The 27,924-nt window shown below is 52.8% G+C and overlaps 1 protein-coding gene across 2 annotated transcripts in view; it reads left to right on the top strand.

Moving 5' to 3' along the window:
- The window catches only part of PDLIM4 (PDZ and LIM domain 4), a 43,252-nt gene extending 21,216 nt beyond the window's left edge, over positions 1-22,036 (top strand). For both annotated transcript variants that reach the window (XM_040573444.1, XM_040573445.1), the window contains exons 3-7: positions 1,135-1,219; positions 13,586-13,761; positions 15,486-15,643; positions 18,681-18,801; positions 19,442-22,036. In XM_040573444.1, the coding sequence (XP_040429378.1) occupies positions 1,135-1,219; positions 13,586-13,761; positions 15,486-15,643; positions 18,681-18,801; positions 19,442-19,646 (745 nt within the window). In that variant the 3' untranslated portion in view covers positions 19,647-22,036. The remainder of the gene's footprint in view (positions 1-1,134; positions 1,220-13,585; positions 13,762-15,485; positions 15,644-18,680; positions 18,802-19,441) is intronic.
- Positions 22,037-27,924: the final 5,888 nt, after the last annotated feature.

The following is a 27,924-nucleotide window of genomic DNA, read 5'->3' as shown; positions in this document are numbered from 1 at the left end:
AGCTGTATTTGGCATGTGGTCTCCAGAGCTGCACAAACAGGAATGTCATAACCGTCCGCTTCTCGGCGGCAGTGCGAACAAACAGCAGGCTAGTTCAGTGCAAGGGGAAAAAGCACGGAAATTATAACCACAATTGCTGCCAATGCAATTAGGCATTCTCATTGTTCTGAGCCTCCAGATGAAATTCTTAACGTGGAAGCAATATACACAGCACTGGGTGATGGCAAAAATGGAGTCGGGGTTGTTGGGAACGCTGCCGTTCCTGGGAAGGTCAGCTTCCTTTGTCCCAGCAAACAGCAGTCTGAAAGACCAATTTAGAAAGCAGGGTCCCAGCCTAAAATCAAATAACTGTAGTAGAGTGTTTATCAGAACCAGACATCTTTTTCTAACTGTGACAAAGAGCAAGCTCTTTGTTGAAAAAGCTGTGATGGTGGGGGCCTCGAATCTATAAAGGCGGGGTTGCATGCTGACAGGTTTCGATACAGGATACTGAAGGTAAAACTTTGCATCAAAGATTCCAGGGCTAAAACTGCTCCTTGTTCTTCACACTTGGACTCTGCAGATAATTAAACCAAAACTGAACACAGGGTGCAGCTGGGGCCAGAGTCCAAGGAGGGATGCTTGGCTGCAGCGGGTGATCCCAGGCTATGGGAACTAGAGCTGCTCTTTGCATTAAGAGGTGTGCAGGCTGTGAGGTTAAACACAGCGATCTGCTCTGTGTGTTGGGCATCTGATCTCGTCCTTCATCCCCAGCGAGGGTGAGAAGCGGTACAGAACAGGAGCAGCCGGCTGGGATGGCCTGGGGGAGCCGTGCCCGAGGCTCCCGGTGGGAAAGGGATCAGGGAAACCTCCTGGGAAGCCTCTGGGCAGTGACAACACCCTGGCTTGGCCTGGAAGGACTGAAGGTGCTTTTGTGAATGGAAATTGGGTTTTAGGGCCTCCTGTCTGCAGCACCTGGGTAGGAAGGGTCAGGACTATTCATACGGGGTCACACAACCTTCTTGCTCAAAGGCATTTCTATTAGTCTTGCTGTGTTCTAGCGTGTAGTTTCTGCCAGGTTGTGTGTATATTTATGTTCTTGGATATTTTTATTTATTTAATTTTAAGCTGGGTTTGCTTTATGTCCCATTTCAGAGCTGAAGGGAAGACCTGGTCGCCCCCCGTGCTGGAAGATGGGAAGGCGCAAGCTTACCGGATCAACATCGAGCCCGAGCCACAGGTACAGGGCAGGAGCCGATGCTGAGTTTTCAAATATTGCTCTTGGTTTCTCTCTCTTTGTGAGCATTTTTTGGTGCTCACAAAGCCCCTGGGAGCAGGCGCTGTTGGCTTGGCTGTGCGGCTCTCTCCTGGAGCTGGGCGTCCCAAGGCCCCCAGCCCTCCCTCAGTTCACTCCAGGATGAATGAAGAAGCAGCCAGGGTGATGCTCCGAGGGGCGGTGTTTGCCTTGTTCCCTTCGAGGAGGAGCGACGAAATGCACCGACAGCAGGGAAGTGACCAAACGATGAGCTCGGCTGCTGGGAGGACGGGGCCAGGCTCTCCAAGCACCACCAAGAGCACATCGGTGCATTCACACCCTTGAATGCGTTGGCCATCGCAGCCCTGTGACGCATCCATGGAATCTGTGAATATTTTGCATTCCCATGCAGTGAAAACAGTCGGCAGATGGGGGTGAGGGCGTTTGCTCGTGCCACAACGTGATGACCCGTGGGATGGCCGTGTCTGCCAGCCTGCCCCGGGTGCCACAGAGGGGACACTGTCCCTCTGCCCTGCTGGGTGATCTGTAGCCTTGGCAGGGAGTTCTGGCCGTGGTTGTTTCATTAATCAATTATGGCAATCTTTTTTTTGACAGGGTTTTTTAATAGTCTTTGATGTGCCCAAAACCTTATGAATAATGTTAAATAAGGAACAAATGTGCAGCAGTTCCACTGCCAGATACAACATTTCTGAGGTTTAATGCAGATTGGATTTGATTCTTACTATTAATATATGTTACATGTGGATCTTTTTTAAAAAATTAGTCAGTTGCGTAGAGCATAATGAAGGGGGCAGTGATGGATTTCCCTGAATCCAGACCTACACTGGAAATGTCTAAATCTGGAGTGGCTAACCAGGCAGCTTTGTGGCAAGGCCCCAGAAGAGGTGTGGGAGCAGGAACGAGCAGGTAAAGCGAGCACGTTCCTGCTCTTGCTCCTTCCTACAGCTGCAGACATGTTCCTATACCTCCTCGCTCAATGTCCTCCTGGGTTCCTGGCCACTAGCTGTCCTCAGCCCTGGTTTTTTGCAGACATCCTCGGCCTTGCCTGATGCTAAGGGTGGTGGCAAGCCCCTTGCAGGAGCCGTCCTGTCCCTGGAGCAGAGCTGACAGTTGTGGCTGGAGCCCCCCCCCGGGACCTGCTGCGGTCCTGCGTGGCGCCAGTTCAGTCCCTGCAGCAACCTCGTTTGTTAGGTAGCAGGAAAGAAAAGGCTCGTTGTAAAGTAACAGCTTGGCTCCGAACGTGCAACCTGGAGGTGTGCTTCCTAGCATCTGGAAAAAAGCAGTCTGCTTTGAAACATGGGGAGGCGGGGGGGAAATCCTGCTGGAATTCTGCCCTCAAATTGCACGAATAGATCTGGGGTTATCTTTGAAAAGGTTTTAGATTTACCCCAAGCAGCCTTTCCAGTAGTGTGGAGCATTTGTTATTCTTCCCTCCAAGGGGAATCCAAGAGTCTACTTCATCAACTTTTCTGCTGTCCTGGGCAAAGATGTCTTCAAAGTCTTTTGACTTCTGGCTGTAGTTCCCCTGCTCTGAGACATGTGAATGTAGGCAGAGTGACTAAATTCATGTGATTTCTAGGAAAGCGTGTATCCCATAATCTCATTTTAGTTTATTGTTTAGGTTTATTACTGTGGAAGGTGTGAACCAGCTGATAAGCTCTTGTGCTCTTTGTCTTCAATTCTGTTGTGGTTTGTCAGCTGAGCTTTGTGGAAAACCCCTACTCTGACCAAGAATGTAATCAATCCTCCTTATTAAAACTTTGATTAATGCCATGACTGCAGGGAGTAATTGCCATCGGAATGGAAGAACTTGGAAACCGGGAGAGCTGCTTGCTCACATTTAGCAGAAATGTGAATCATCTCAATGAACTAATACTTAACTGATAACCAAGGTATTTTTGTACTGCACGAGGCTTTCTTTAACAGTGAGAGTCTGTAGAGAAAATGATGAATTTGGTGACGTTCACTGCGTCCTAACAGGGGCTGTGTGTTTGTCCTGCACCGACGTGTGCCGCCCAAGCCGTGCAGGGACATTCAGAGTAGTTTGTGCTCCCCAGGGAGCCGTGCGCTTGTCGTAGTTCCCATGGTGCTGGTGTGGCACCACTGTTATGTGGTGTGACCTCCTGCCCAGCTGTGAATCAGTCCTGGCCGCCCCATTTTAGCATCACAAGCAGCGCCCGAACCTCTCCATGGCCAGGGAGAGAGCACAGCACCAGTGTGTGGGATGGGATCGCTTCCTGAAAATCCCCGTCCTCGGCCGCCTGTGGTGTGAGCCGTCCAGTCAAAACACCGCCATGTGGTGCTAATAAAAGCGTGGGATGTTTGTTTTCTCGACCGGAGCCGTGCTGCTGGAAGTGACAGCTTTCTGGCCACGCGGGGCCGGGAGCGCGGGCTGCGAGGCAGAGCCGTGGCCGCGCTCCTTGCCGGTAGCTTCACGTGCCTGGGGTGAGAGGGATCGCAGCGAGTTCAGCTGGCAGCACACAGATGAGGCTGGGAGGGGATGTGTGTCCTCCCAGACCTGGGCACTTGGACGGAGCCAGCTGGCTTGGGGCTGGAGCCTGGCCTTCCTCTCGCCTGTCCGCAGCAGGCGGTTATCGCTGCGTCCCGTAGGATTGGTGCTGTGGTGCCACCATGCCTGTGTAATGTCACCGGTGTGGTTGTCACAGGATGGCTGGGGACATCGGTCGGTGCTCTTGGTCCCCGTTCTGCCCCCCTTGGTTCTCCCTCGCACCATACCCAGCAGTCGTGGCTGTCCCAGCCCGATGCAAGGCGGGCTCTGAGCACTGAAGAGCAAGAGCCAGCCATGCCGTAATGTGGGATAGTTGTGCAGGCAGCATGGGAAGGCTGTTCCTGCTCTTCACTTCATTTTTTTAATTATAACTTTTCCCCTATATTGTCTTATTTTGTGGTTGACTGTGAAAGCAGAACTGTGGCACGGAGGGATCATGAGCGCAGCCCCCAGGATACAGCCAGCTGTGGGCATGTGCCAGCATCCCTGGTGGTGGGCCTTGGCTCCAGATGGTTCCACACAATCACAAGTTCTTTATTAACTAATTTTCCATAATGTAAAAAGCTGTGAGGCTTACTGGGAACTGAGCTGTATCTACAGTGTGGCAGCACGGACAGTCTTTGCTGGTGCTATAAAACTCCGAACAGCTTGAAAAGGGTCTTTTAAAAAAGGGTCTTTCAATATTCTTATGTTAACTTTTTGGTCTCATTATGTTGTCTTAATAAGGATGAATTACTTCTCATTTGATTAACTGGCTTAGAGAACTGCTTCAAATTATTACCATGTTGCTGTTGCAGAGGAAACTTCTGAAACCATATTTGCAAAGGGCTTTTTGCCACAGGCCATCCTTATTTTTATAAGTCGGGGTTAAAGCCTCCTGGAGAGGGGGGATTTCTGTGCAGCCGGGGTGATGCCTGCTGCGGGGAGAGCTCGAGCCCCCGCAGCAAGCCAGCCCGCGCCCCTTGGAGCTGGAGCTTTGTGCAGGCAGTGAAATGCCTGCCCGTCCTTCTGGGAAAACAAGGGATGAGATAATGCCCTGGCACGGCGCTGGGCTCCCGGCGCATGGGAACTCCCAGCTTGTTGGTTGAGGACTGCTAATAGCAGAAACATGCCGCGTCCTGACAGCCCCTGCAGCTGGAGTCAGCCCCGCGCTGCAGGTCCTCGGGCAGCATTTCAGTCGGGTGTCTTGGTCTCACATACCTCCAAAACTCACTGATCTCATTCACCGGGTGAAGGAGCTGCTCACAGGTTGGTGTGTGCTTGGGGGCTTTGTTCTGTGACCTAATATTGAATCACCTGAAAGCAAATGAATTTCCTCAGTGCGTTGTACTGCGTCGAGCTGTAGTAGCTGTAAGCCTTTATGTGGAATTCTCTAGGTACCTCTTATGTAAGTCAGCATCTTAGCAAGCAAGCTTCAGTGATCCTAATATATGAAAGAGGAAAGAACAACTTGGGGGTAAAGGGAAAAGAAAATTGGAATTAAACTTCAAAATGGGGCTTTCTTCTATCCAAATAACTAAAATAATTTGTTCTCATTGAAGCTAAATAGGAGCTCTACTAAAATAATAACACCTTGGGTTGATTTAGGACAAAATAGGAAATACCACTGGATGAAGAGCTAAGATACATGTATGCCATGTTATTTTACTGGATAACATCAGTTTCAGTGGTGACCCTCAGCACAGGTAAGGAAGCTGCACGCTGGTGTACTCAGCACACTGTCTGTGTGAAGGCACACGTAGCTCGCTGCGTTTCTCTTCTTACCAAGCAATCATCAGGAGAAGGGACTAGTATCCTGCTTCAGTTTCCTTGTCGCTCACCTGAAATGAATGAATTGCCCTTTGCAATCGCTATCGTTTCCACGTGCTGATGTGTTCCTGAGCCAGTGGGGCACTGGGAAAGGAATCCTGAACACGGTGGTACTCTCCCACTTCTCTAGAGATACTTCTCTAGAGATTCGTGTGAAGAGCAGTGGGCATCGTCAGCTGCTGCTGCAAAAGGCCGAGTCCCTTGGGAGGCTGCTCGAGCAGGAGCTCAGCCTTGGGCCTCTTCACCTGCGGTAACTTCTGCTAAAATTGCTCCTTGTTCTGGTTCCATGGGAGACCTTGTGGCTGAAGCTGTCTCAGGACTGAGCTGAGCCTCTTAGGCACGGCCCGAGCCTCAGCACAGCGCACTGTGTCGGTGCTGCAGCTGCTCTCATCTCCGAACGTGGTGGTGCCTCTGCCGAAGGGCTTCATCTGCAGGGCTTTGGCTGAAAGCACTTTAAAAACACAGCAAGTATATCTGGTCTCCTCTACATACGCTCCCCAGTTATCCTGCTTTTTATAAAAGTGTTAATAAAGCAGATACATTGGTACAAAGCCCTCCTCTGTCTGCTTGTTAAACACACCCTCGCACCGCTGATATTAAAAACATGCTGCCTGAGCTGAGGCAGGCAGGATAAATGGAAACACATTTTAATCATTCTTGCCGTTCTTGGGTAACTTTTTTCCATCGCTGTGGATTTTTAAGAGACGGAGGGGAGCCAGGTAGCTTTGCGGACGAAGCTGTGCCGTGGCAGCTCGAGTCCCCTGGGAGCCCTCTAAGTGACGCCAGCCCCACAGGCGCTGAACCCAGCACTCACTCTTTGTCCTGCAGGCAGCTCCATGCCCTTTGCCAGATTTCCAGGTGGAGATGTTCCCCCCGAGGGGCTGGGCGGCTCACCCCAATGGCAGAAAGCAGTCGTGTGGCTCCCTGCCCCTTTGCTCATGGGGAGGGCTCGTTCCTCGGTTAGATGTGTGCTGTCCTGGAGGTGTGCATGAATAGTGCAGAACATGTGCAAATATGGAGCTGGAATATTTTCCTAGCTAACCCCAAAAGCACTTAATTTTAATATGCACTTAACTTTAATAACGCCTCATTTTACATCCCAGAGCTGCTTCTCCTGAGAGCACTCCTTCAGAAAAGGGTCGCTGTCTTCCTCCCCCTAGAACAATACTGGATGTTAAGAAATCCCCAGCCATCACTTGCAAATGGTATAGAAACTTCCCCATCCATGCAAATAGATTTCAGATGACTGCTGTCGAGGCTGCTGTAATCCTGTCAGAGGTGACGCATCACTGAACACTGGTAGGAAATGTTCAGCTTTTCCCTGTCTGGTGCTTTCACTGCTGATGTGCCGCTCTCAGGCAGGGCTCGTCCGGGTATTTGTGTAATTACTGCCCTAGCATAAATCACGGCTGCTGTACGGAAGGGCGTGCACCTTGGAATTGGGGTTTTGTGGTCGAAAATTCACACTGATATGAGATTTCGGGGCTCACCTCAGCCCTGCTCCATGCTCTAATAATTAATTTAAAAAAAAAATGCAATGGAGGTTTGCCTGTGATGCTTTTTCTTGTAGCTTGCAGGGGTTTAGCAGAAACTGCGGAACACAGCACAGAAACACTCGCACTAAATTGTGTCCCCCCAGGACCCGACCCTGCTCCTCGGGGCCCCGCTCTCCCCTGCGGCCCCGGGGCTGCGCCTGCTGGGGTCCAACCCTGCAGCCCTCAGAGGGGCCGGGGCCGGGGGGGGGTCACGCTTCACACGAACGCTGCCTGCTGTCTCCTTAACCCAAACGCCCTCTGGGTGTTAAGGGTTTGGGTTTGTGTTCAGGGAGATCTGAAAAAGGGATTTGGTGTTCGGCTGACGTCTGCAGAAGGCGCGCGGTGAGCAGTACGTGCTGCATGGGGCTCTCCTTTGTGCTCGGCTTACACCGAAACAGGGACTTGGCAGGATATGTGAAGTCCGTCTCATAAAATAACTCACATGCTCCGTTCATCTAGGCTCAGAAAGCCGTGCCAGCCCTGTTTCCTTATCTGTTCATCTCCCGAGCGGAGCTCAATAGCAGGGATGGACTTACCGAGCTTTGTAAAGCGAGGTTGGAGCCTGCTCCTTCTGCAAAACCCGGCCCCTCAGCAGGGCAGCTGAAGGGCCCACAGGGAAAGGGTAGCAGACCTTTTTCAGGGAACTTTTTAAATGTGGTTGGCTGCTAAAATGTGCCCTTTCCTGCAGATTAGGGGCAGCCTTTGAGATCTGGGTTTGCCACAGGCTTCTTTTGGGGCCATTTCCCAGGGAAGCTCCTGGTGGCGAGTCCTGTGCACAGAGTGTCCTTGTCCTCGTGTCCCTGGGCACAAACCCTGGCCCCAGGTGCCATCTTCTCACTGCTTCAACTGCCTTGTCTATCCGCCTCTTGGTCCTGAGCTACTTAAATCCACTCGTGCCGGGAGAGAAGCAGCTGTACGGCGTGGACCGAGCTGGAGAATCCATCCCCTGCCTGTGTACACTGGCCACAAAGTAAATCTGTTTTGTGCATTAGAATGAACACAGCGCTGTCCGGCCCTTACCTCCTTGGGAGTTAATAAGATTTCCATTTCCAGGACTTTTGAACCAGTTTGTCAGAGGCAGAGCACTGAGCTTGCTACTGAGAAGCTGGGGAGGGGAGAGGAAGGGAGGGCTGCGTTGCATTTCTGTCTTCTGTGCAGAGGCTGAATTTCGGTCCTGAGGGATGTGCTGACACGTGTCTGCAGACCTGCCTGCTCGTCAGATTGGCACAAAAGAGGACTTGCGGTGACTTCACCCACAGAAGGCTGGAGCCTGGGGAAACTGGGGGTACAAGTGCTGGGGGGATTTTGCTCGAGGATGGTCAGCCTTTGCCTGCAGCTATTGTTCTGGTGCAGCAGGGGCTGGGCTGGCCAGGAGGCTCCCTGCAGCCTCAGAGGGTTTCTTCTGCTCTCAGATGAACCAGGAGCTTCTTCCTTGGGTACCTTGTGTAGCATCACCAGCCTCTGTCTTTCCTAAAAACCAGGGAAGGAAGGAGAAGGGGAGAGAGGGAAGTCCAAAGCCACTGCTGAGGAGCTGGAGCGCTCAGCTCCGCTGAGGTCCCTGGGGGGGACACAAGTGACAGAGCGTGGTCACACAAGAGGGATCTCTTCGAGGTGACCCCGTGGCTAAGTGGTGCTTTGCGGCGTGCAAATAACGAGGCTCTTGTTGCTAATCCAGCATTTTGGCAGCAGATGTCCTGCCGATGCTGACTGCTGATATTCTGCTTTTAGGAGGACGGGATCTGAAGTACATCAAACAGAAAGCTGCTCTCCTCCGAGCCAAGCTGTTAATGACCTTCAGCTCTGTTTAAGTCTGGTGCATCGCGTGTTTATAACGAGAGCAGGACTGGCCCCCCTTGGCTTAGCAAAATAAACATCTCGCGGCCGCTTTCCCAGGGCAGCCAGGCGCCCGGGCCCGCAGGAGCTCAGCACCATCGGTGCTGTCCCCATGGACCCACATACCCCACATGCCTGGGGGCCTTTCGGCCGAGCCTCCTCAGGCCTGCAGAAGGCTCAGAGCTCCCCCAAATCAGCCGTAGGCTTACGTGGAGGCTGTGGGAGCCAGGACAAGCCTCTCGGGTTGGTGACTTCAATTTTAGTCTCCGCCTGACAGGCTGTAAGGTGAGCCCACTCATTTTGTTTGTGCTCCTGGGCTTTCAAGGGTCTAACTGAAAACGTCATGAAGTGAGTGCGCTTTATATGCTCTGGATCACAGTGTGAAATCTTTTCTCCTTTAAAGCCGTGCCTAAAACCTTTGGCCAATAGAGTTAAAGGCCTGTAGATGAAAAAGGCTGAAAGACAAACGGGGCATTTTGCACCATGCCCGAAGAAGAAATAGCTTTTTTTTTTTTTTTCCTTCCAGGAAGGTCGGATGTATTTTACCAAAGTGTATCAGGACAGAAATATAGGTTCCCAAAACTTAAGAAATAATGTCTCGTGCAGTACATCCTGTGAGTGCCGAGGGCGGGTAGCTCCTGCCAGGCTGCACAGCGCGGCTGTAAGGAGCACGAATGAGGGCGGCTGGTACTGAGAGTGGCGGAGACGGCGAGCACGTGGGAGCTCTGCCTGCCAAGGGAAGAGCTTAGCTTTAAATCCTTGATTTAAAGTCTTCCCAGTTTTGGATCCCAGCACTATTCCTGTTAAGCAGGCAGTCGAAACTGCATGCTTGCCTTGACATATTTTAAAAATCTGAACAGATTTATGCTTTTTGTTGACCCTACAAGAGTTGGTTACAAAATAGGATAAACTCTCCCAAAGACAGACAGACTGAGACTAGTTCTCAAAACCTTTCCAAACCTCGTGGTTGGCTGCACACTCCTCCTAGCTATGGGAATGCTTATTCAAGCAGTTATTAGCTTGATAAAAGTATTTAATTTCTAGGTCTTCTCTTATATCACAGATTTGACTAAAAAGCAAGCCTGGGGAGCAAATATCCCAATTTATCTGCTCCAATGGAGTCCGCAGCACAGCTTTAATGAGCAGGCGAAGCTGATCTTGTTCTTTAACCAGAGAATGTTTTGGCTGGAAATAGCGAAGACCCGGAGTATATTTGCGTTTCTGTTGAAATGTTCAGCCTGCTCCTCTTAGTGTTCTCCTGGATGGTTCCTGGGACTGGAAACGACATATTGTAGGAGGGTCTCTCTGCAGGCACCAGCCCCAGCGCCGACAGATGCTGTGCGTAGCTCAGCGCCTGGGGACGGTCCGTGCTGCGTGGCTGGGGGTGGCTGCGAGGCGACAGCTGCTGTGCCCCTCGGGAGAGGAGTGGGACGTGCCGGCAGAGCCGTGTGGTTCCTGCTCCGACCAGGCAGCTCCGCAGTCTCTCTGCTTGTCACCCATTTGGGTGCCTTTGTGCTATCCTTGGAGAGAAAGGATTAACGTAGTAGAAAATCAGATTAGTATATTAATGTAGAGAAAAGGTTTTCATTAGGGAAGCCGAAGAAGCGTTCCTGTTTCCAGCAGAGATGCAGACCTGATACATCAGCTGGGCAGAGCAGCCTGTTTCTCTTCCAGATTTCCTTGCGCAAATCCCATTAACTTTTTTCCCTGTGAGATTTATAGGCAGCCTGTAGGCTTCAGCTGATTGGCAGTATGGGTTGTTTTCTTATAAAAAAAAAAAAAAAAAAATCCTTTTATCACTCTCGATGCTGTGTAGTGGTGGTGACAAGAACTGGGCACTCATGGCACTTAATTTTCTCTTTCCCCATTTTCACAGAGGTGTCACCTGGGTGGGTGCCACGTGGTGCCCACGAGGCTCTCGCTGCAGACCGACTCTTCTCCGTCTGCTCTGAACTGTCTTCGAACCTCTTTGCTCACCTTTCCCCTGGTGGAAGACGAGCAGAGGGAAGGGTTTGGGGTCTCCAGCAGCCAGGAGAAGTCACCAGAACTGCTGGGCACCCGCAGCCACCCAAACCCAGCTGCTCCCTGCACCCAGACCTCAGCCGGCACATGGCCCCGCGGTGTCCGGAGAGGGATGGACACGTGCGCAGCTCCTGCCGGGAGCTGGAGGCTTGAAATGCTCAGCATGGGCTCCGGGAGCCCCAAATGCTGTGTGTCAGTTCAGCTGCACTTCGTAATTGATGCTCCTAGAAGGCAAGCGTGAGAAAACAGATTTCGAGTCTCTGTTTTGCAGGCTAAAAGAGCTCTCGTTGGTGAAACTGAGCAGGCCAGCTCTTAGAAAGGGTTTGCAAACCCTCTTAATTTAGGAGGGGCCATAAAAAGCAGGAAAAAAAAAGCCAGCAGAGAAAAGCAAATTAGGTCCCAAAGGGGCAAAAAATGTTGTGATCTTGAATTTGAGAACTGGAAAGAAACCCATCTGGTTCTAGGTTTCTGAGAACGAATGGAGGAGCGCTGTGCATGATGTAAAGCCTTGCACGGGTCTCGTGGGAAAACGCCGAAGCAGCTTGCGAGATGGAAAAAAGGAGACTGAACTCAGTCCAGGGAACAGTTTTTCATGCATCAGGACGGATTTTAACAGAGAAACTGAAGAGCGAGAAGGAAGACAAGAGAGAGGCTCTTGTGACTCACGGAGTGTGTCAGGGCAGCGAGCTTTAGCTTACAGAGGCGTTTGTGCCTGATTTACAAATCGCTGGGTTTAGCAGGAATGAGTGGATGATGCTTTATGAGCTGCCGTGGCTTAAAGCAAGCCCAGAGGTGACTGGGAAGGGCCTGGTGGCACTGGGGGGGAGCGGGGGCCCTGGTGCAGGAGCCTGGCATGGGGGGAAGCCCATGGACAACGCGCTCCTTTGGGCCTAGGTGCACAGGGATTTAAAAATTGGGGCTTTTTGAAGCCTGAGTGTCCGTAGCTCTGCCATCCAGGCAGCATGTGCTGTTGCTTTTGTTCCCGAAACATTTATGATCCTTCTTTTCCTCTCCGTGTCACGGTTGAAAGTATTTTCTTTATTTCCCTTGAAATAATAATGTAAATCTGGGAACTGGAAACCTCTAGCCTGGTTTTAATTTTTTTTTTATTTTTTTTTTACAACAGAAATTGGGGAACAATTAAAATTATATTATTCCTGGCAGCGAAATTCCTTTTTTATTAGCTAATTTGGAGTGGTTGGGTTGGAAGCTGCTTTCCCACGTGCGTGCACGCGTGGAGCGCGCTGCCTGGGGGAGCTTGCCTGAGGCTGCTGCCCTTCAGCTGGTGGCACAAGGAATTCAAAGGCCCCGTCTTGCAGCTCTTAATTAAGCCTTGTTTTTTCAATGGGGATTTTGCCTAAGGAAGAACCTGAAGGATCGGACTTCCAAAATCTTTTTCTAGCAGGATCTGGTTTTTATTTCTCTTAGCTGTTCGTTTTTACTACGCTTGGAAGCGCCAGTATTTTCTCCTATGCACCAGTGATAGACATTTGTTTCCCATTAGTATTTATTGGATGATTTTAGTCAAAAGCAAGCTTTGTACGAGAGCCCTCAGCATGCACTTGGCTGTTTGTTTGCAGGGCGATGTTTTCTCTCTCTGCTCGGCGTTGCACGAGCTTCGCCCTGCTGCAGCCACAGGCATCGCTCTCAGCCGGTGGATCTGCCCTGAGACAGATTAAATCAGATTACAGAGATTACAGCCACCTGTGTAAGCATCTATTTCATCAGTGCAGACGTGTTTCTGACTCAGGCGAATGGAAATAGCAGCAGTGATGTCCGTGGGCTGTGCAGCTTGGTGCCGGGCACTCGCAGCTCCAGGCTGGGTCGGGTGGGAAGGGTCGGGATGGGCGATATTTGGTTGTGGGCATGCACAGGACTGAGTAATAAAGCTTTTGAACAGCACATGTGTAATGTATGTAGCTAAAATCATTAGGAAAACTTGCATTTTAGTGGCATGCAAGTTCCTGACTTGAGATGACACGACAGAAAGATTCCCATAGTTGTCCCTGCAAATACTCATTTATTAAATTAAAAACTAAGAATTAAAAAGGCCATGAAGATACAAATACCAAGCTCAGCTCTTGACCAACGCACTTATCACACTGCAGTTGATCTTATTTTGGGAGGAAACCTCCTGAAATCACAGGTCTCTGCGTACGAGGTGGTTGAAAGAAGACGAAGATGCAGGGATGTGTCCCCAGGTCCAGGTCTCGCTCCGCCGCGGCGTGCTGGTGTGCGCCAGGGGCCCTGCCCGCAGTTCGAAGGGGCTGAGCACCACAGGAGTGCATTAACAGGGAATTAGAAGCAGGCTCGAGCAGACTCACGGCCCTTCTTTTGAGGAAATAACAAATATGCTTTTACAGGAGGATAAACAGAGAATACTTGGCAATGGCCAGCCCCGGAGAAGCAGGCACGTTTGTGATTAGAGACCAGGAAAAGCTGCACAGCTTCAGCAAGATCTGATTACAGACCGAGTTTTCCTTCTGCTGGTGCACAGCTCTAGTTTCCACAACATATATCAACCGTTACTACTGCAGCTTCACATCACAGAGCAGCCTCTCCATGTGTTTGCACAAGGAGGGATAAACCTCACGGGTTTCTCTGCTTCCCCTTCTCACGCAGGATAACGGCCCCGCGCTGAACAAGCGGCCGATGCCCCACGCCGCCGGGAGCCCGGTGGACAGCAAGCAGATGCTGAACCTGCAGTACAACAACCCCACCCGGCTCTACGCCAACAGCAGCGCCGACTCCGCTTTGCCAGCCCAGATGAGCGGGCTCCACATCGCTTCTTCCCAAAGGTATGACAAGCGCGGCGTTCACGCTCTGTACTAACATCAGCAGGCACCGGCTCCAGCCCCCCGGCCTGGGGGCAGTGCCAGGGGGTGTCACGAGCATCACAGTCCTGTTTCTTCAAAGCACACGGTTGGGACAGGGTTGACAGGTTTTGTCCTCGTAGTTGTCAGCACGGTGCTTCCACAAACTCAGCAGCCAGCACCTGAAATGGGCGCCGGAATTGCTCGCAGAGAAAATTAACCCAGAAAACTGGGATGCTCATAAATGTGCGATCTGTTTGGTGCTGCGGAGTAAATAACGCGCATAGGAAAGAAGAAGCTTTTGTATAGCCAAGAGCAGTTCGTGTGGGTAGTGCTAACTCTGAGACAGGCCGGGCTGTGAGGCTTTCACGTGGCTTGTGCTGCCGATGATTTATGCTCCCATGGACTGGCAAAACTTTCTGCAGGAAAGTAAGGTCTGTATCAAATACAAGGGCAATGAGAGTTTGTGTTCATCTCAGGAGCTGTGTGCCTGTATGAATTCATATTTCACTGACGCTGCAAGCCAGGTTATTCCCTGTGCTGCTTCAGGAAAGTTAATGAGTTTGGAAAGATGAGAACCACACAGAAATACTAAGAACAAAATCTGGAGTTATCTGCGTGTGAGCCAAAGTCGGGAGATGAGCTCTGTCCGTGTTTGAGCAGAACTGGGGCAGAAGCGCGTTCCCTTTGAATTTGTGCACAGTCGGGCACTGCCCCGGCCTCTTCTGCAGGCGAGGTTGGTTGGAGTCTGGCGGGCACGAGGGGAAGGCAGGTGGAGAAAGGGAGCCAGGTGACACCAGAAACGTGTTCAGCTCTCTGATGGGCTTCAAGGCTCTTGCTGCTTTTATTGGTTCTGTAGTGACCTGGATGTTCTTGGCACTCAGAAAGGGGACTGGAGCCCTTTGTCATGGAGCTTTTGTACGCTCTTAGGCCTCAGCACAGCATAAAAACACTTGAACTCATCTCTACTCAGCAGGATGCTTAAACATCTCCCCAAAGTATTTTTCATTTGAAATTATGCTATTTGCGTATGGGTGTGCTGAACGAGCTGGCACAATGGCTTAAACTGCAATTAGTTCAGCGTACCCCAGGCACGCCAGATGCAGGCAGCTTCGGGTGTAGATGTTGAAGGCCAGCACTTGGGAGTAAATCACGAGAATGTTTTTGTATTCCGTTCTCATGGAAGGCTGCTTTCCTCATCGAAGCTCTGGTCTTTCTGGCACATGGATCTGCTGACTCCAAGCCAGCCACAGTGACACTGACCCAGAGGGGTGACTGTGGGTAACCCCACCACACGCTGTCACCCCCGTGCTGGCAGCAGGAACCTCTCCCTGTGCACTGGTACGGGGGTGGCTGGATTCCCTTGCCCCTGCATAATTAATTAAACGCATTGTTTTATCCAGTTTTTTCCAATACATCTCACGGGTGGCAGAGCAATTTGCAGTGCTTGCAGCTGCCCTCTTTCCCGAAGGCATCTGGTAGCTGGTCCTGCCCGAGCTGCGTTGCTCAACGGGGAACAGGCAGGAAACAAGTTCGTCCCCGTCGGACGGCTGTTCTCCTAGCATGGCTATGCCTGCAGGCAGAGAGGCACGGGGGAAGAGAGGTGTTTCGCAGCATCTGTCTGAAAGTGGATTAAGTCCAGGTACACCCCTGATTACCTGACACTTGCTGTTTATATCTGACCTGAGTGCCTCTTTGTTTCCAAACAGCATCGACCCCGTAAAGTCTCTCCCACGGAACAGAAATGGGATTGATGTGGAGTCAGATGTCTACAAGATGCTTCAGGACTATGAGAAGCCCGTCTCGGAGCCGAAGCAGTCGGGATCCTTCCGATACTTGCAGGGCATGCTGGAGGCTGGGGAGAACGGTAAGGAGGTCTGCAGGCGGCTGGCACCCGTAATGTCACCCGGAGGGGCCCCGAAACCTCCCCAGCAGCAGCTGGGCTCTCGCCTTCGTTCGCTCCTTCTATGCCCCTTTTTATGGCTCCCACATCCACCAAGTTGCTGCTGCTGGCTTAACCCCATTCCTTTTCCCTTCCCAAGGTCCAGAAGCTTGGCAAGCCTCAAAGGACCCGTTGGCAGGAGCTGATGGGGCATTTTTACAGAGTGACCGGCTGGGCTGCTCTGTTTCGCTGCGCGTGACTTGGAGCTAAGCTGTCTCATCAGGTTTCAAATCAGGATGTCAAGCGCACGGGCAGAAGCTCGGGCCAGCATCTGGGTGCTTGACAAATGTTGTGGCTGAGCTGGGCGTCACGTGGAAGGTCTGTGGATCTGCAAACGGCATCTACGTGGCAGCTGCTTTCCCGGAATTGTTTGTTTGGATGCAGTGATTTAAAGTGGCTGTGTAAGATCAGTGATGGAGAACCGTGTGCCTTTTTAATAAACGGCATTTACACAGGGACACGGATGGTCCTCAGCAGTGCAGGAATAGAGATCAGGAGCTTTTGGCTCACTTCTCAGCTCTGTCCCAGCTTCCTGTCTGTATCATTAACTTGGGTAGTCGCCAGCTCTGACCATTCAGAAGAAGATCCCCAAACGACACATTTCTGCTTCTTTTTATTTGCCTTTCAACCTTAAGTCCATTGAGGCTTTTGTGTTCAAGCCTTCAGGCTTCTCTTTACAATCACTGGGGCTAAAATCTTCTTCTTGTTTCCTTCCAAGAGCCTCGGACTCTAATCATGTGAATCCAGGAACTTAGATTTTATGGGAAAATAAGAACTACTGCAAATCTCATTATGAAGCTGCAAGACTTAGGGAGCCAGGCTGCCACGCTCCGGTGTCTCTGTGAATGAAATGACAGAACGGTGTTTTGACTAGGAGATTATTGCTTCTTGCTTCACAGGAAGCATGATTGCAGGTAGCTTCTGAACATTGGGAGTTTCTACCAGTTTTGGTTTTCTGGGTGCCTGTGTGGCTGTGGCCGGCTGTGGGGACACCAGGGGCAAGCACCACAGCCGCAGGCTGGCAGGGAGCTTGCTGTGGTGCTGTGCTGCCTCCCCACATCTCCTCGCCAGGAAGGAGCAAATAGGAAGCGGCCGAGATAACTCCAGTCAATAAAGCTGCTCCCCCTCTTCCTCCCATTCTTGTGCAGGGAGATGGAGCAAAACTGCAGCTTTGCTGGCTTGTTCGTTTTAATAAGGTTTTTGTTTATTTGTTTTTGTTTGGTTTCTGGTTCTTGGTTGTTGCTTTTTTTGGAAAAAAAGCAGCAATCTGCTGCAGTCACATCCTGGTGCTCCGCCAGCCTCTCTGATGTGCTTTCCATCAGGCCCGGGGGTGTGCGCCCAGCAGCAGCCCCGCGGTGCCTCGGTTGTTGCAGCGCTGTCGGTGTGTGTTTCGTAAGGGTTAGCAACGAGGTGCACCTAAGTGAGAAGCATCTCTCTTGGCAGAAAGCTCTGCAATGTTTCAGCAAAGCTGAAATCACTGGGAGTGTTTGTGCTGGGTTGTTTTACAGCTTCCACCCTGTTCCATTTTCCTTAAGCCTACGCATGTCACAAAAATACCCAGTTTGGCCCAGGGCTGCTGCGTGTTGTCCTTTTAAAGTCAGGATCTCCCCTGCTGCGCAGCTGGGTATCTCGGAGAAGGGGCTGATTTATATGGGAAGCATTTCTACTGGAAGCTCTGTCTTCTCCAGCGTTGCCAGCCCCGTCCTGGGCGCATGGCACGAAGCTCTTCGAGCGGAGGAGCCCACCAGAGGACTGGGTGCCCACCGGGGGTCTCAGAGGGACACTGGCAGCTCAGCCCCTAAATGTCAGCACGGGGGCTGAGCACACCCCATACCCCTGCTGGGGAAGGCAGCAGCCACGGCAGCTGGCCGAGTTCCTCCCTGGCAAGGCAGAGGAAGGACCCGTGGACATGTTAGGAAGGGCTGCTTTGTCCTGCAGCGGTACTGGGAGCACTGGTGCACGGTGGCATGCCGGATGGGAGGAGCAGGCTCTCCTGCTGGTAGTGCCCTTTGGAACGCAACATGTAAACCTGGCCAGCATCAGGAATCCACCTGTGGTGAGGCACTGATTGCAGATATGGAGAAGTCTCCTTAAAAAGTGCAGAGCCATAGTGGGCACTTTGGGGCAAAATCCAAGCACAAATTTCCAAAAATTTTGCCGTGTGCACAGATGCCTCAACCAGAAAGCACCTGTGCCCGTTCTGAAACTTCACAGAGCTCAGTGGGGTCTAAGCACACCTTTAAGGATCACCATTTGCTTCATTCCTTCCTTTCTTGTAGTTGGACCTTTGTGAAAGGAGACCTCGTGTCCCAGAAAACCTCATTTTCTATCAGAAGGTTTTATTTTAGATTAGACTATTTTAGATTAAAGTAAATGAGCCTTTTGGAAGAAGAATGCATGCAATTATAGTCTTGTTTGTTTTAAGTTCCCTGGTTCTCCAAAAGACTTTCATCTTTGGCTCCTTGGTGGTGGTGGATTCAGCAGGTGCACCCAAATGTTTGTGGGCTAGAACCTCTTCTTCCTGGAGCTTTTTTGAGATTTTTGCCATTTGTCTTTCTTTCTTGACTCACTAAATAGCATTGCAGCCAGATTCATCTCTCATCTTCGGAAGACCGCGTTGCCTTTTGGCAACGTACGGGTACTGAGGCGGTGCTGTGGCAGTACGAGGGGGAGAGGAGCGAAGGGCTTCTGACGCCATCCACGCACCATGAGGATGAGCAGAGGGTCCGTGTGCTGTCCTGTGGGCACCTGTGAATGCTGTGCGACTTTTTGAGGGAGCTGGTCTCGCTCTTTGCTCTGTACTTCCTTACAAGCAAGTTGTGACAGGCACTGTGTGTGTTCTCCTGGGAAAATTAACTAAAGAACTCGTCTGGCTCCTTAATGAAAATTAAAAAAAAAAAAAAAAAAAAAAAGCTCCCAGAGGACAAGTTTTCACTCTGTGTCTGTCTAAAACTCTTGGCAGGTGAAAAACTCGACAGACTGAGCAACCCCCGGAACGTCAAGCCTCCGGTGCCGAAGCTCGGCGGTGCCATGTCTGGAATGCAGATGCTCCCCGAGTGCACGAGATGCGGGAACGGGATCGTGTAAGTGCCGCGTCCCGCAGAGCCCCGGCGTGCCCACGCAGGGACGTGGCCAGGTCGTTTCCCACCAGAAATACGAGTTAGAGGCTACAGCAGAGTCCCTGAATCCCTCGTTGTTGGGTGGTTGGCTGTTTTTTGGGGGTGTTTGTTTTGTTCACCATATCTGAAGCTGGGATCGGGGAAGACAGTTTGGCTTGCCCATTTTAAGGGAATCTTGCAGCAAAATGTGGGTGATTCATTGAACGGTTTGTGCCCTGCTTGTCACAGTAAGTGCCCAGCAGCTCTGCATGGCACCGAAGGCACTGCCACTCGCTCGCTGCCTTACTGAGGGAGAAATGCCATGAGGGTCAAGTAGAAGAGGCCTGCATTTATTTTTGTTAGTTTGTTGAGGAATTATTCTCAGGCGGATGTACGTGGGGTCAGATTTTAAGGAATAGAGGTGCTTTTCTGCTTCATCCTGTAATTCGTGCTCTGCTCAGGCCGGGCTTGGCGGTGCTGGGTTCTGCAGATGCCTGCGGCTCTGCCCTGGCACGGCAAGGGGACAAGAGACAGGGGGAAGGAGCAGGGGGCTGGAGAGGCCCCCGGTGCTGCTCGTGTCCCCGTGCCCCGCTGGGTCTGACCCACGCTCTCCCCATCTCCCCAGGGGAACCATCGTCAAAGCTCGGGACAAGCTCTACCACCCCGAGTGCTTCATGTGCGACGACTGCGGCCTCAACCTGAAGCAGAGGGGGTATTTCTTCATCGAGGAGCAGCTCTACTGCGAGACGCACGCCAAGGAAAGAGTTAAGCCCCCCGAGGGCTATGACGTGGTGGCTGTTTATCCGAACGCTAAAGTTGAACTTGTCTAAATCCCGCTCTGCTCCGCAGAGGTCAGACGGCGCTCGCCCACCCACATGCACGCCGCCGGCTTTGCAATGTGGCTGTAATCAACCCCGATTACTAAAGCCCGAGTAAAATGCCTTTTCGTAGATAAAACCGTTTACACTTGGGATCTCGAGGGGATGGTGTTGAAAGCGTATGAACAGGTTTTTCCCTTCTCTTTGACACTCTGCTTTTTGGGTTGCTGTGCCGGGTTATTAGTCTGTGCCATAACCTTATCCCAGATCTGCATAAATATTGATTCATTCCCTACTTTTTTTTTCCTATAAAACTACTATACCTCCCCCCCGTCCGAAAAAGCAAGGAAGATGTTTTAAAAGCTCGAAGAACATAAGGCACTTTACCAAAAGAAGCTGATTCCTCTGTCGTGACTTCAGCCTCCTGCCCGTGGATGACTGCTCTGTGCCTCCCCGCACCGGGCATCCCACACGGCTTTCCCTGCTCCCAGCCTGGCTGTTCTGTCACCTGGCCACCTCGCAGCACGCGTGGGGGATGCTGAGGACGGGATGCTGAGGCAGGATGCGGAGCCCACCTGGCTGCCCCCACGCTGCTCCTCCTGCCTGAATTCCCGGCCCCTTTGCTTCCGTCCTCCTGACTCCGACCCAGCTTCGGTTACGCTTCTGTGGTCCTCCCCGTCTGGGTCTGCTCTGACCTTGCAGCTGGGGAGGGGGAAACAAAATCCCCCTGGGCACTTCAGAGGTAACGTGAGAGCTGTTTGAGCCCACCGTGAGGCCCCGGGGCCGGAGCAAGCTGATGCAGGTCCGTGCCCATACCCTGAGACTGTGCTTTTAGCCAGGTTTCTCGTGCGCTTTATTTTACGGGGGAAAAAAATAGAGGATCTTGGGATGTTGCTTTGTTGGAGGAACGTTTTTATGTTAGTGTTTAGAGGAGAGAGGTGTAGTTTAGACACCCCGCTGTTAGATGCCACCACGATGATGGAAGCCGTGTGGTTGGTACCATGAGGTCCTTTCCGAAACACGTTTCTGTGCTTTATAAATGGGAAAGTACCTTCTGTACAGGCAAACTGTTTCATTTTAGTGTCACTCTTTCCCCATGTAACGGATCAGCGGGGTTTTGTCAGGGCGTTACAGGGCCAGGCAGAGACCAGGCGCTGCGGTGCCTCGCGGGGGTTCCAGCAGCTCCTTCGGGCACCGGGCTTTGGCCTCAGGACCGTTCCTGGAGGGGTGCAGGGAGCTGGGGCCTGGCAAAAGCAGAAGGCAAGGTGATTGAGGGAAAAGCAGGACACCAGCAGGACACCAGCAGCACTGGTACTCCAACGGCTGCCAGGCTGCCTTGCAGCAGGGGGGTGCTGCTCCCCCAGCAAGCTTCCCCCCCACCCGAGCACTGCCTTGCAGCCGGAGGGATGCCGGCAGCAGGACTTCCATCCCCAGCTCCTTCTCCATCAGCATTTTTCATTATCGAAGTACAAGGAACACGTGGCAATTTTATCACACAGCTGAGCCTTGTTTTCCTTGTACTTGCACAGCCTCGCTCGGTAGGTTGGACCAGCTGAATGGGAACACTCGGGACAACTGTAAGTGATTAGGAGACTAACACTAATCAGGTATGAAGTGTTATTGCCCCTCGTCTGCTGGCCTCTGCTTGGAGCTCGTTAGTTTGCGATCAGCAGCAGCGTTTGTTCTGACTTCCCTTATTGACCTCGCGTTACGGGCTGGCAGCGCTGCTTCGGTGGTGGTGCTGCACCCTCTGTAGCAGCGGGGCCGTTCTGCGGCTGCACCATACATACTGCCCGCAGGTCGCTGCTGCTTCCTCTGCCTCACCCGGACCCAGGACCAGAAATCCCCCCGGGGCTCTCCCTCGGTGCCGCAGCAGGAATTGCACACCGGCCGTGTTTCATCCTGGCACCTTTTGTCCCCATTCGGTGCCATCTGCGGCCGCCTTCTCACCCCGCAGGTGCCAGCCGTGCTGTGGCTCCAGCACAGGGAACAGCTTAAAAATTGACGAGCTGGTTCAGCACCTGTGGGCTCTGAGTGCAGAAACGACATGGGGAGAGCAGACCTGGGCTTCGCCTGCACCTTTCTTTTAATTTGGAAATGCATTCCCCCAAATCAGTTTTTCCACACACACTCGTGATACTCTTTCCTGTGAGTTATCAGCTCGTGTGATCCCCCTGAGGAGCTTAAAGCCACCTCACACAGCGATACCCTGGGGCAGGTTGGTTTCTGGCTCCGTGTCCCGTGGCCGTGCTCTAACAGATGCCTAAAGGCAGCGACGGCTCCGCCTCGCCCCGCTCACAACAAGGGCCAGCTGCACAAGCCTTACCTGTTAATTCTATTTAACTCTGTAAAACGTTTGTATGAAATACAAAATAAAGTTGTATTGTTGGTTTTATGCCTCACGTTAATGGCTTTCGCTTTGATCCATCCCTCGGGTTTCTCCCTCAGCAGCACACATGCGTGGCGGAGGTTCTCAGTGTCTGGATAAGGCGGGTCCTGGATAAACGTTTAGAAAGCTCGTGGTACTTTTTTGTTTGGGGGGAAGTTCTGCTGATGAGTCCCAGCAGCACTGTTTCCCTTGTAGCAGCGCTACTTGGGATGCATGGAGGGAATAGCCTTGCTGCTCCCCTCTTAAAAGGGACTTGAATTTTACCTGAATTTAAAGGCAGGGTGTTTTTTCTAATTCTTCATGAAAAGAAGACCTTCCAGCCCGTTTCTGTTTCAGGCAGTAATGTGGGCCGCGCAGCTGTTGCATGCCAGCCCCTACCGCTTGCAGCCTGATTCCCCAAGCATGGCACAAAGGATTTTCTTATCCCAAATCCACGGATTTCCACTCCGCAAGCCTTAATAAAACACAAGCCCTGGGACAGAGAGCTGCACCTCTCCAGTAACTCATCGTGCATTCGGAGTCTTGCTTGAGGTCTGTCATGTGGTTTTGGGGGGTGCTGATTTTGTGGTGTTTTTTTTATTTTTTTTTAAATCATGAGCCTTTCCTGCCATTCTGCTCCCAACAGGGTGCAGAGCTGGGAAGGGCCGTCATGTCCCTGCCTTGCAAACACCCGTGGGTGCCCTCTCCTTGGCACCGGTGTAACACAGCTCACCAGGTCTCTGCATGTTTGCATCCAGAAGACCAGAAATGTCAAAAATACTGGTTCCCATCCATAAAATATTCACTTTGTCTTTATTTCTGAGGCTTTCCAGCTGGAAGGGGGGCGGATGGTCCCCGTGCTGCTCGGGTGCCAGGGCAGGAGCTGGTGCAGCCCCGTGCTGCATTTGCCAGCGGGCTCGCAGCGATCGTTTCCATGCCGGGAGCACTGGCTCGAGGGGCAGGCTCGCTAATCACTGTTAATTTGGCACGGACAGGAGGGAGAATAGCAGCAAAGGCCATGGGAGAGACTGTTTGGAAGAGACATTCCCAGACGCTTTTTTTCACGGGAGTTGGGGAAAGCATCTTGTCATTTCCAAGCAGCTGAACAAAATGTCCAACGATTGTGAATTAAACATCGTGAGTTCATCTAGCACTTCCTGCAAGGGGGTGTAATTAAGGAATTAAGGACTCAACAGGGCTGCTCTAACATTTCAGGTGAACACTGAGAGGGTGAGGATAGGCTCGCTGGGGTTTAGCAACCATACAATAGAGGGATGTTTGCTTACATAGCTAAATCTTGATAGGCCTGCTTTGAATAGCTGATTATTATTCAATTCACTGGTACGTGGGAAAGTCAGAAGCAATGCAAGTTATTTGCCCCCAACAGATAGTTAATCTAAAAGGTTTTATTTGGAAAGTATTAATGTATAGAAATTGTTGTCTGAATGTGCCTTAAATATTTTAAAAAACAGAGCCTCTGAGGATCTGCATATGCTACGAACTCTCCAGGCCTCCATTTTCATATAGTTTGGGTGTGCAACCCCGGATCTAATTAGTGCACATATTCAAATAATTAACATGCTGACGACTCTCTCTCCAGTCCGTGGTTCTTCGTTCCCCCCCGAACGCAGACGTGCGGAGCCGGACTTGGTGCGCTGCTTGCACCAGGACCCCTGCTCCCAGCCCAGCGCCCCGTGCCGGGCGCCTCCCCGGGCTCCTCCGTGCTTTGTAAAAAAGCTTTTTGCTGCTAAGATCAAACGTGGTGAAGGGCACCATTTATTAACTAAATGAGGTGGGATCGGAGCCAAATTGGTTCAAGTTCTAATTGTTTAACTTTTTCCATGCTTCATCATTGAAGTTTCCTACTTAGCCCGCATTATTTCCACCACCACACCCCCCCCTTTTTTTCTGCTGCTTTTGTTTGGAGTTGTTTAACTTTGCCTTTGTTACTGGATGGCTGCCCCAGGGACCTTAAAAAAAAAATATCTCAGCTGTTCCATTTGTGTTGGGATAAAAGTCCTTGTGCCGTAGGAGGGGAGATAATGGGAAGGAGGATTGCTGGAAAAAATGTTCCCTCGCCTCCCTTTCTCATGTGTGCAAGAGGCTATTTTAATTGCTTTTGGGAAAAAGAAAATCTTCCTCACACATATAATAAAACAGACAAAACTGCTCCTGACTGTACAGGAACTTATCTACGAGTTTGTTTTGCCTCTCAGTTTCTCCCAGGGAAAGCACAGGCTCACAGGGACACCCACAGCGCTCGCCAAACCCGGGAGCAGCTTCTCCCAGCAGGACACTTAAATATTTTGGATTTTTATGCAGTCCTGGAGCAGCTCTTCGTACGGGGAGGGCCTGGGCTGTGCCAGCGCTGCTGTTGGGGCGCTTTGTTTACATGGGGTCGCTCTGGCTGGGCAAAGGCGGTGCTCGGGCACGCTTCAGGCTTTCCGTATTTTTAATGAGAACATTTATTTTTTGCGAGGAAGCACCCCAGCTCTTCGGTCCCTGAGCCGAGGGGCGCAGGGAGGCTGGCGGTGGGTGCCTGTCCCCCCGCGGCCCAGGGGCACACCGAGGGACACCGAGCACCGGGCTGGGCAGAGCGGGCTGGGGGGGGGGGGGGACCCCGGGGGGCCACCTGGTCCCTGCCCCTGTCCCCCGGCAGCAGCAGGCACCTGCGGGTGTAGAGGGGATGGAGACCCCCGGCAGGGAGTCCTGGGGTGTTCCCCGGCCGTGGGGGTGCAGGGGGGTGCAGGGGGTGCCGGGGGGGTCAGCGCAGCCCCGCCGTGCGCTGCGCCTGCCTCCCGCACCACCTAGCGCTGAAAGGCGGGACGTCCCGCAATTCCGGGCAGGGTGGGAGAAAAACTGCCGTGCTCTGAGGATTTACAGCCTTGGGCGAGCGGTTCCTGGGTCAGCACAGCACTCTGCACCGGGGGGGCAGCTCTTCTGGGGGGTAACCGGGCGAGGGCTGCTCTCCGAGGAGCAGCTGGAGGCTGCAGCGCTGCCTTTCGCCTGGTCGAGCGATGGTGCGCCGGGTGAAAGTGCTTCATTTCTTAGCAGGAGGTGGGTAGGTTTGGGGAAAGCTGCCTCCCCTTGAGCAGGTGCATTTTGGGGGGCTTTCCCAGCCTCACACCCGCACTGCAGGCTCCATCTGTGTACGTGATGCCTGCCACAAGTGTGCTTACCTGAAAAATAATCCTGCTGAGTGCCTGCCTGCCCAGCTCTCCTCAGGAGGAGAAAAGTTCACGCGTCACTGCCAGGAACCGAGAAGCGATGGCCACAACTGCCCGTAAAAGCTCCACATCCTGTAAATGGGTATGGTTGCGAGGAAGCATTGCAGCGGGCAATCCTCAGCAGTGCTCCACGGGAGTGAGCGCAGTCACATCTGCTGGCGGAACAGCCGGTTTGCAATGGGGCAGGAGCTCAAAGGAGCCAAGAAACATTTTGTCCCAGATGCCATCAGCCCAGTGGGATGGTCAGCGGCTCCAGCTGTCCCGGTGCAGACAGCAGCAGCAGGCACAGGGGGCAGGCTTTGGGCAGAGCGCTGGGCACATCGCCCCGCTGCGGGCACAGCTCAAGAGCCAGCCAACGCCCTTAGAAAATGGATTTTTGCTTTGCCCTGTCGATACGCAAGCTTTTGCATGATCCAAGTGTTATGCAAACAATATGGAATTACACAACTCTGAATTATCATGTGTTTTCTTAATTCCCACTCTTGAGATGGCTGCTGGGAGCGTGACACGAGGGTCCCATGAGGCTGAGGATCCTCGAGAGGAGCTTTGCCCAAGCAGAAGGGGGAGAGTGGAGCTGCACGGGCAGTGACCACTCCGACCCCGAGCAGAGCAGGAGCTCATATAATCTCCATGTCTGGCTAGAACCATCCCCGATGTTTGATCAAAGCAGGCTTTCCAATCCGGGGAGCACCCAGCAAAGGCTGGCAGGAGAGCAGCAGCGCTCTGCGCTACGGTGCTGGCGTGCAGGATCTGGTGGGGCCATGGCAGAGCTGGCTAGGAGAACAGGTGGTTCTCTGGCTACTAATTTGTGTGTCTTCACCATATACGAGAAAACCCAGTGGTGCTTTCATGTTGAACATATGAAATTTATAATAGGTTAAGGACTCATCTGTAAAACAGATAAACATGTGTGTCTTATACATTACCACTTTTGATACACTAAATTTGCGCTCTATCCACAGCTATTTATGAGCACTGCAAAGGATTCCTCTGTAGACAATTACTGCCGACTGAATAATTGCACTAACACTAAGGATTAAGACAAGGCTTTCCTGACCCCATGGGGCTGCACTTTCCACTCCATGGGGCTGCACACGTTGCCTGTCTGTCCGTGTTCTTTGTGCAGCCCCCGTGCAGGGCAGGGCAGCCCCTCGCTTCGGGCTGCGAGCCCCCCATCCTCCTGCCAGCCCCTCTCTGCTCTTATCACCAGGGCCAGCTTTGGCTGAGCGGTGGCTCAGGCCTGGCGTGGAGATGTTCCCCCCCTGCCCCTCTCCAGGCAAGCGGTGTCTGAGCCCTCTCCATCTGCTGCACCACCTCGGCGCGTCGCTTATCCCGCTCAGCAGCGGTCTCTGCCTGGCCCGGATAAATGCTGCCATCTGCTTCTGCTCCCGAGGCACTGCTGCGGAGGTGGCTCCGTGGCACAGCGCCTGCTGCTTTGTCTGTGCCTCCACCTTCCTGAGCGCCCACGTAAGGCTCCGATCACTGCTGGGGAGATGTTTCCCTGTCTTCTCTTGCCCGCTGCCGGCACAGGCGAGCTTGGCCCTGCGAGGCCAAACCGGCCGCCCCCCAGCAAGCACCCTGCAGAGAGCTCTGCCGTGTCCTCCTCCAAGTGACTCACCGGAGCGCTCTCCTGTACCTGGGGTGCACCCTTCAATAAAAAAGACAACAAAAGCCCAGCCAACCGAGTGCAGACAGCACCCACACACCCGTGTGTCCCTCGCAGCGCCCCGTGTCCTGTGCAGCAGCGTGGTACTGGCTGGTGGGCAGCCAGCGGCCCATGCTCCCTTGAAGGAACACTGGAAATGGGAGCCGTTTGCTTTTGTTCTCTTCTCTCCCCCTCCTGTCATGCCCCCTTTTCCCTCCTGTCTGATCACTACGGCCAGGGCAGGAGCTGCCACACGCGCTCCGTGCTGTGCCAACATCAGCAAAGGGACCAGCCCTGTCCCTGGACTCACAGGACTGCCACACAGCGGCGCATCGACATTCCTGGTGTTCCTCCGAGAAGGCTTTGGCAGCCCACGGCAGTGTCACAAGCATCAGGGGAGCCCGGCCCAAAGCGGCCTTATGAAACAAGCCAAGCGCTGCGCACATTTCAAACAGCGCCGTGGCTCCAAGTGCCCCTGGAGCTATGGCCGGGGATGGCAGCGCTGCTCAGATTTCTGAAATGGCTTCGCCAAATATCTATGTATCTCCCTCCAGGCAAGCTAAGAGTCATGTGTAAGGCAGGGACAGATAACAGATAGGAAACTGGGGCACACAGAGCTTCTCTCCCAGGGCCAGAGCTGCCCCAGGACCCTCTGGAGCAGCCGCTGCTGACCTTGTCTGACACCGCTGCCAAACAGACGTTGTGCCGCCGGGGATGACAAACGCTCGGTGCTCCTCGTCCCCCTCCGGCCACCTTCTGCCGGGAGGGAGCTGCCGTGGGGCCGGCCACGCTCCGGGCTGGGCGGAAAGCGCCGCGGGAGGCAGGGACGGGAGAGCCCCGGCTGCGGGGCCGGCGCACGGGGGAAGGCGCGGGGTGCCCCCGGGCTGCCCGCCCCGGGGATCACAGAATCACAGAGTCGAAGGGCTTGGAGGGGACCTCGAAAGATCATCGGGTCCAAGCCCCCTGCCGAAGCAGGCTCCTTAGGGCAGGGATGCTGCGCGGGGAGCCCGGGGACCGGCAGCGCCCTCCCGGGGCCGGGGCCGCGGGTGC

This window comes from Cygnus olor, chromosome 14 (genome assembly GCF_009769625.2).
Source record: "Cygnus olor isolate bCygOlo1 chromosome 14, bCygOlo1.pri.v2, whole genome shotgun sequence".
In the NCBI taxonomy this organism is placed as follows: domain Eukaryota; kingdom Metazoa; phylum Chordata; class Aves; order Anseriformes; family Anatidae; genus Cygnus; species Cygnus olor.
The sequence above is the reverse complement of the archived record's forward strand: the minus strand, read 5'-3'. Positions and strand labels throughout refer to the sequence as shown.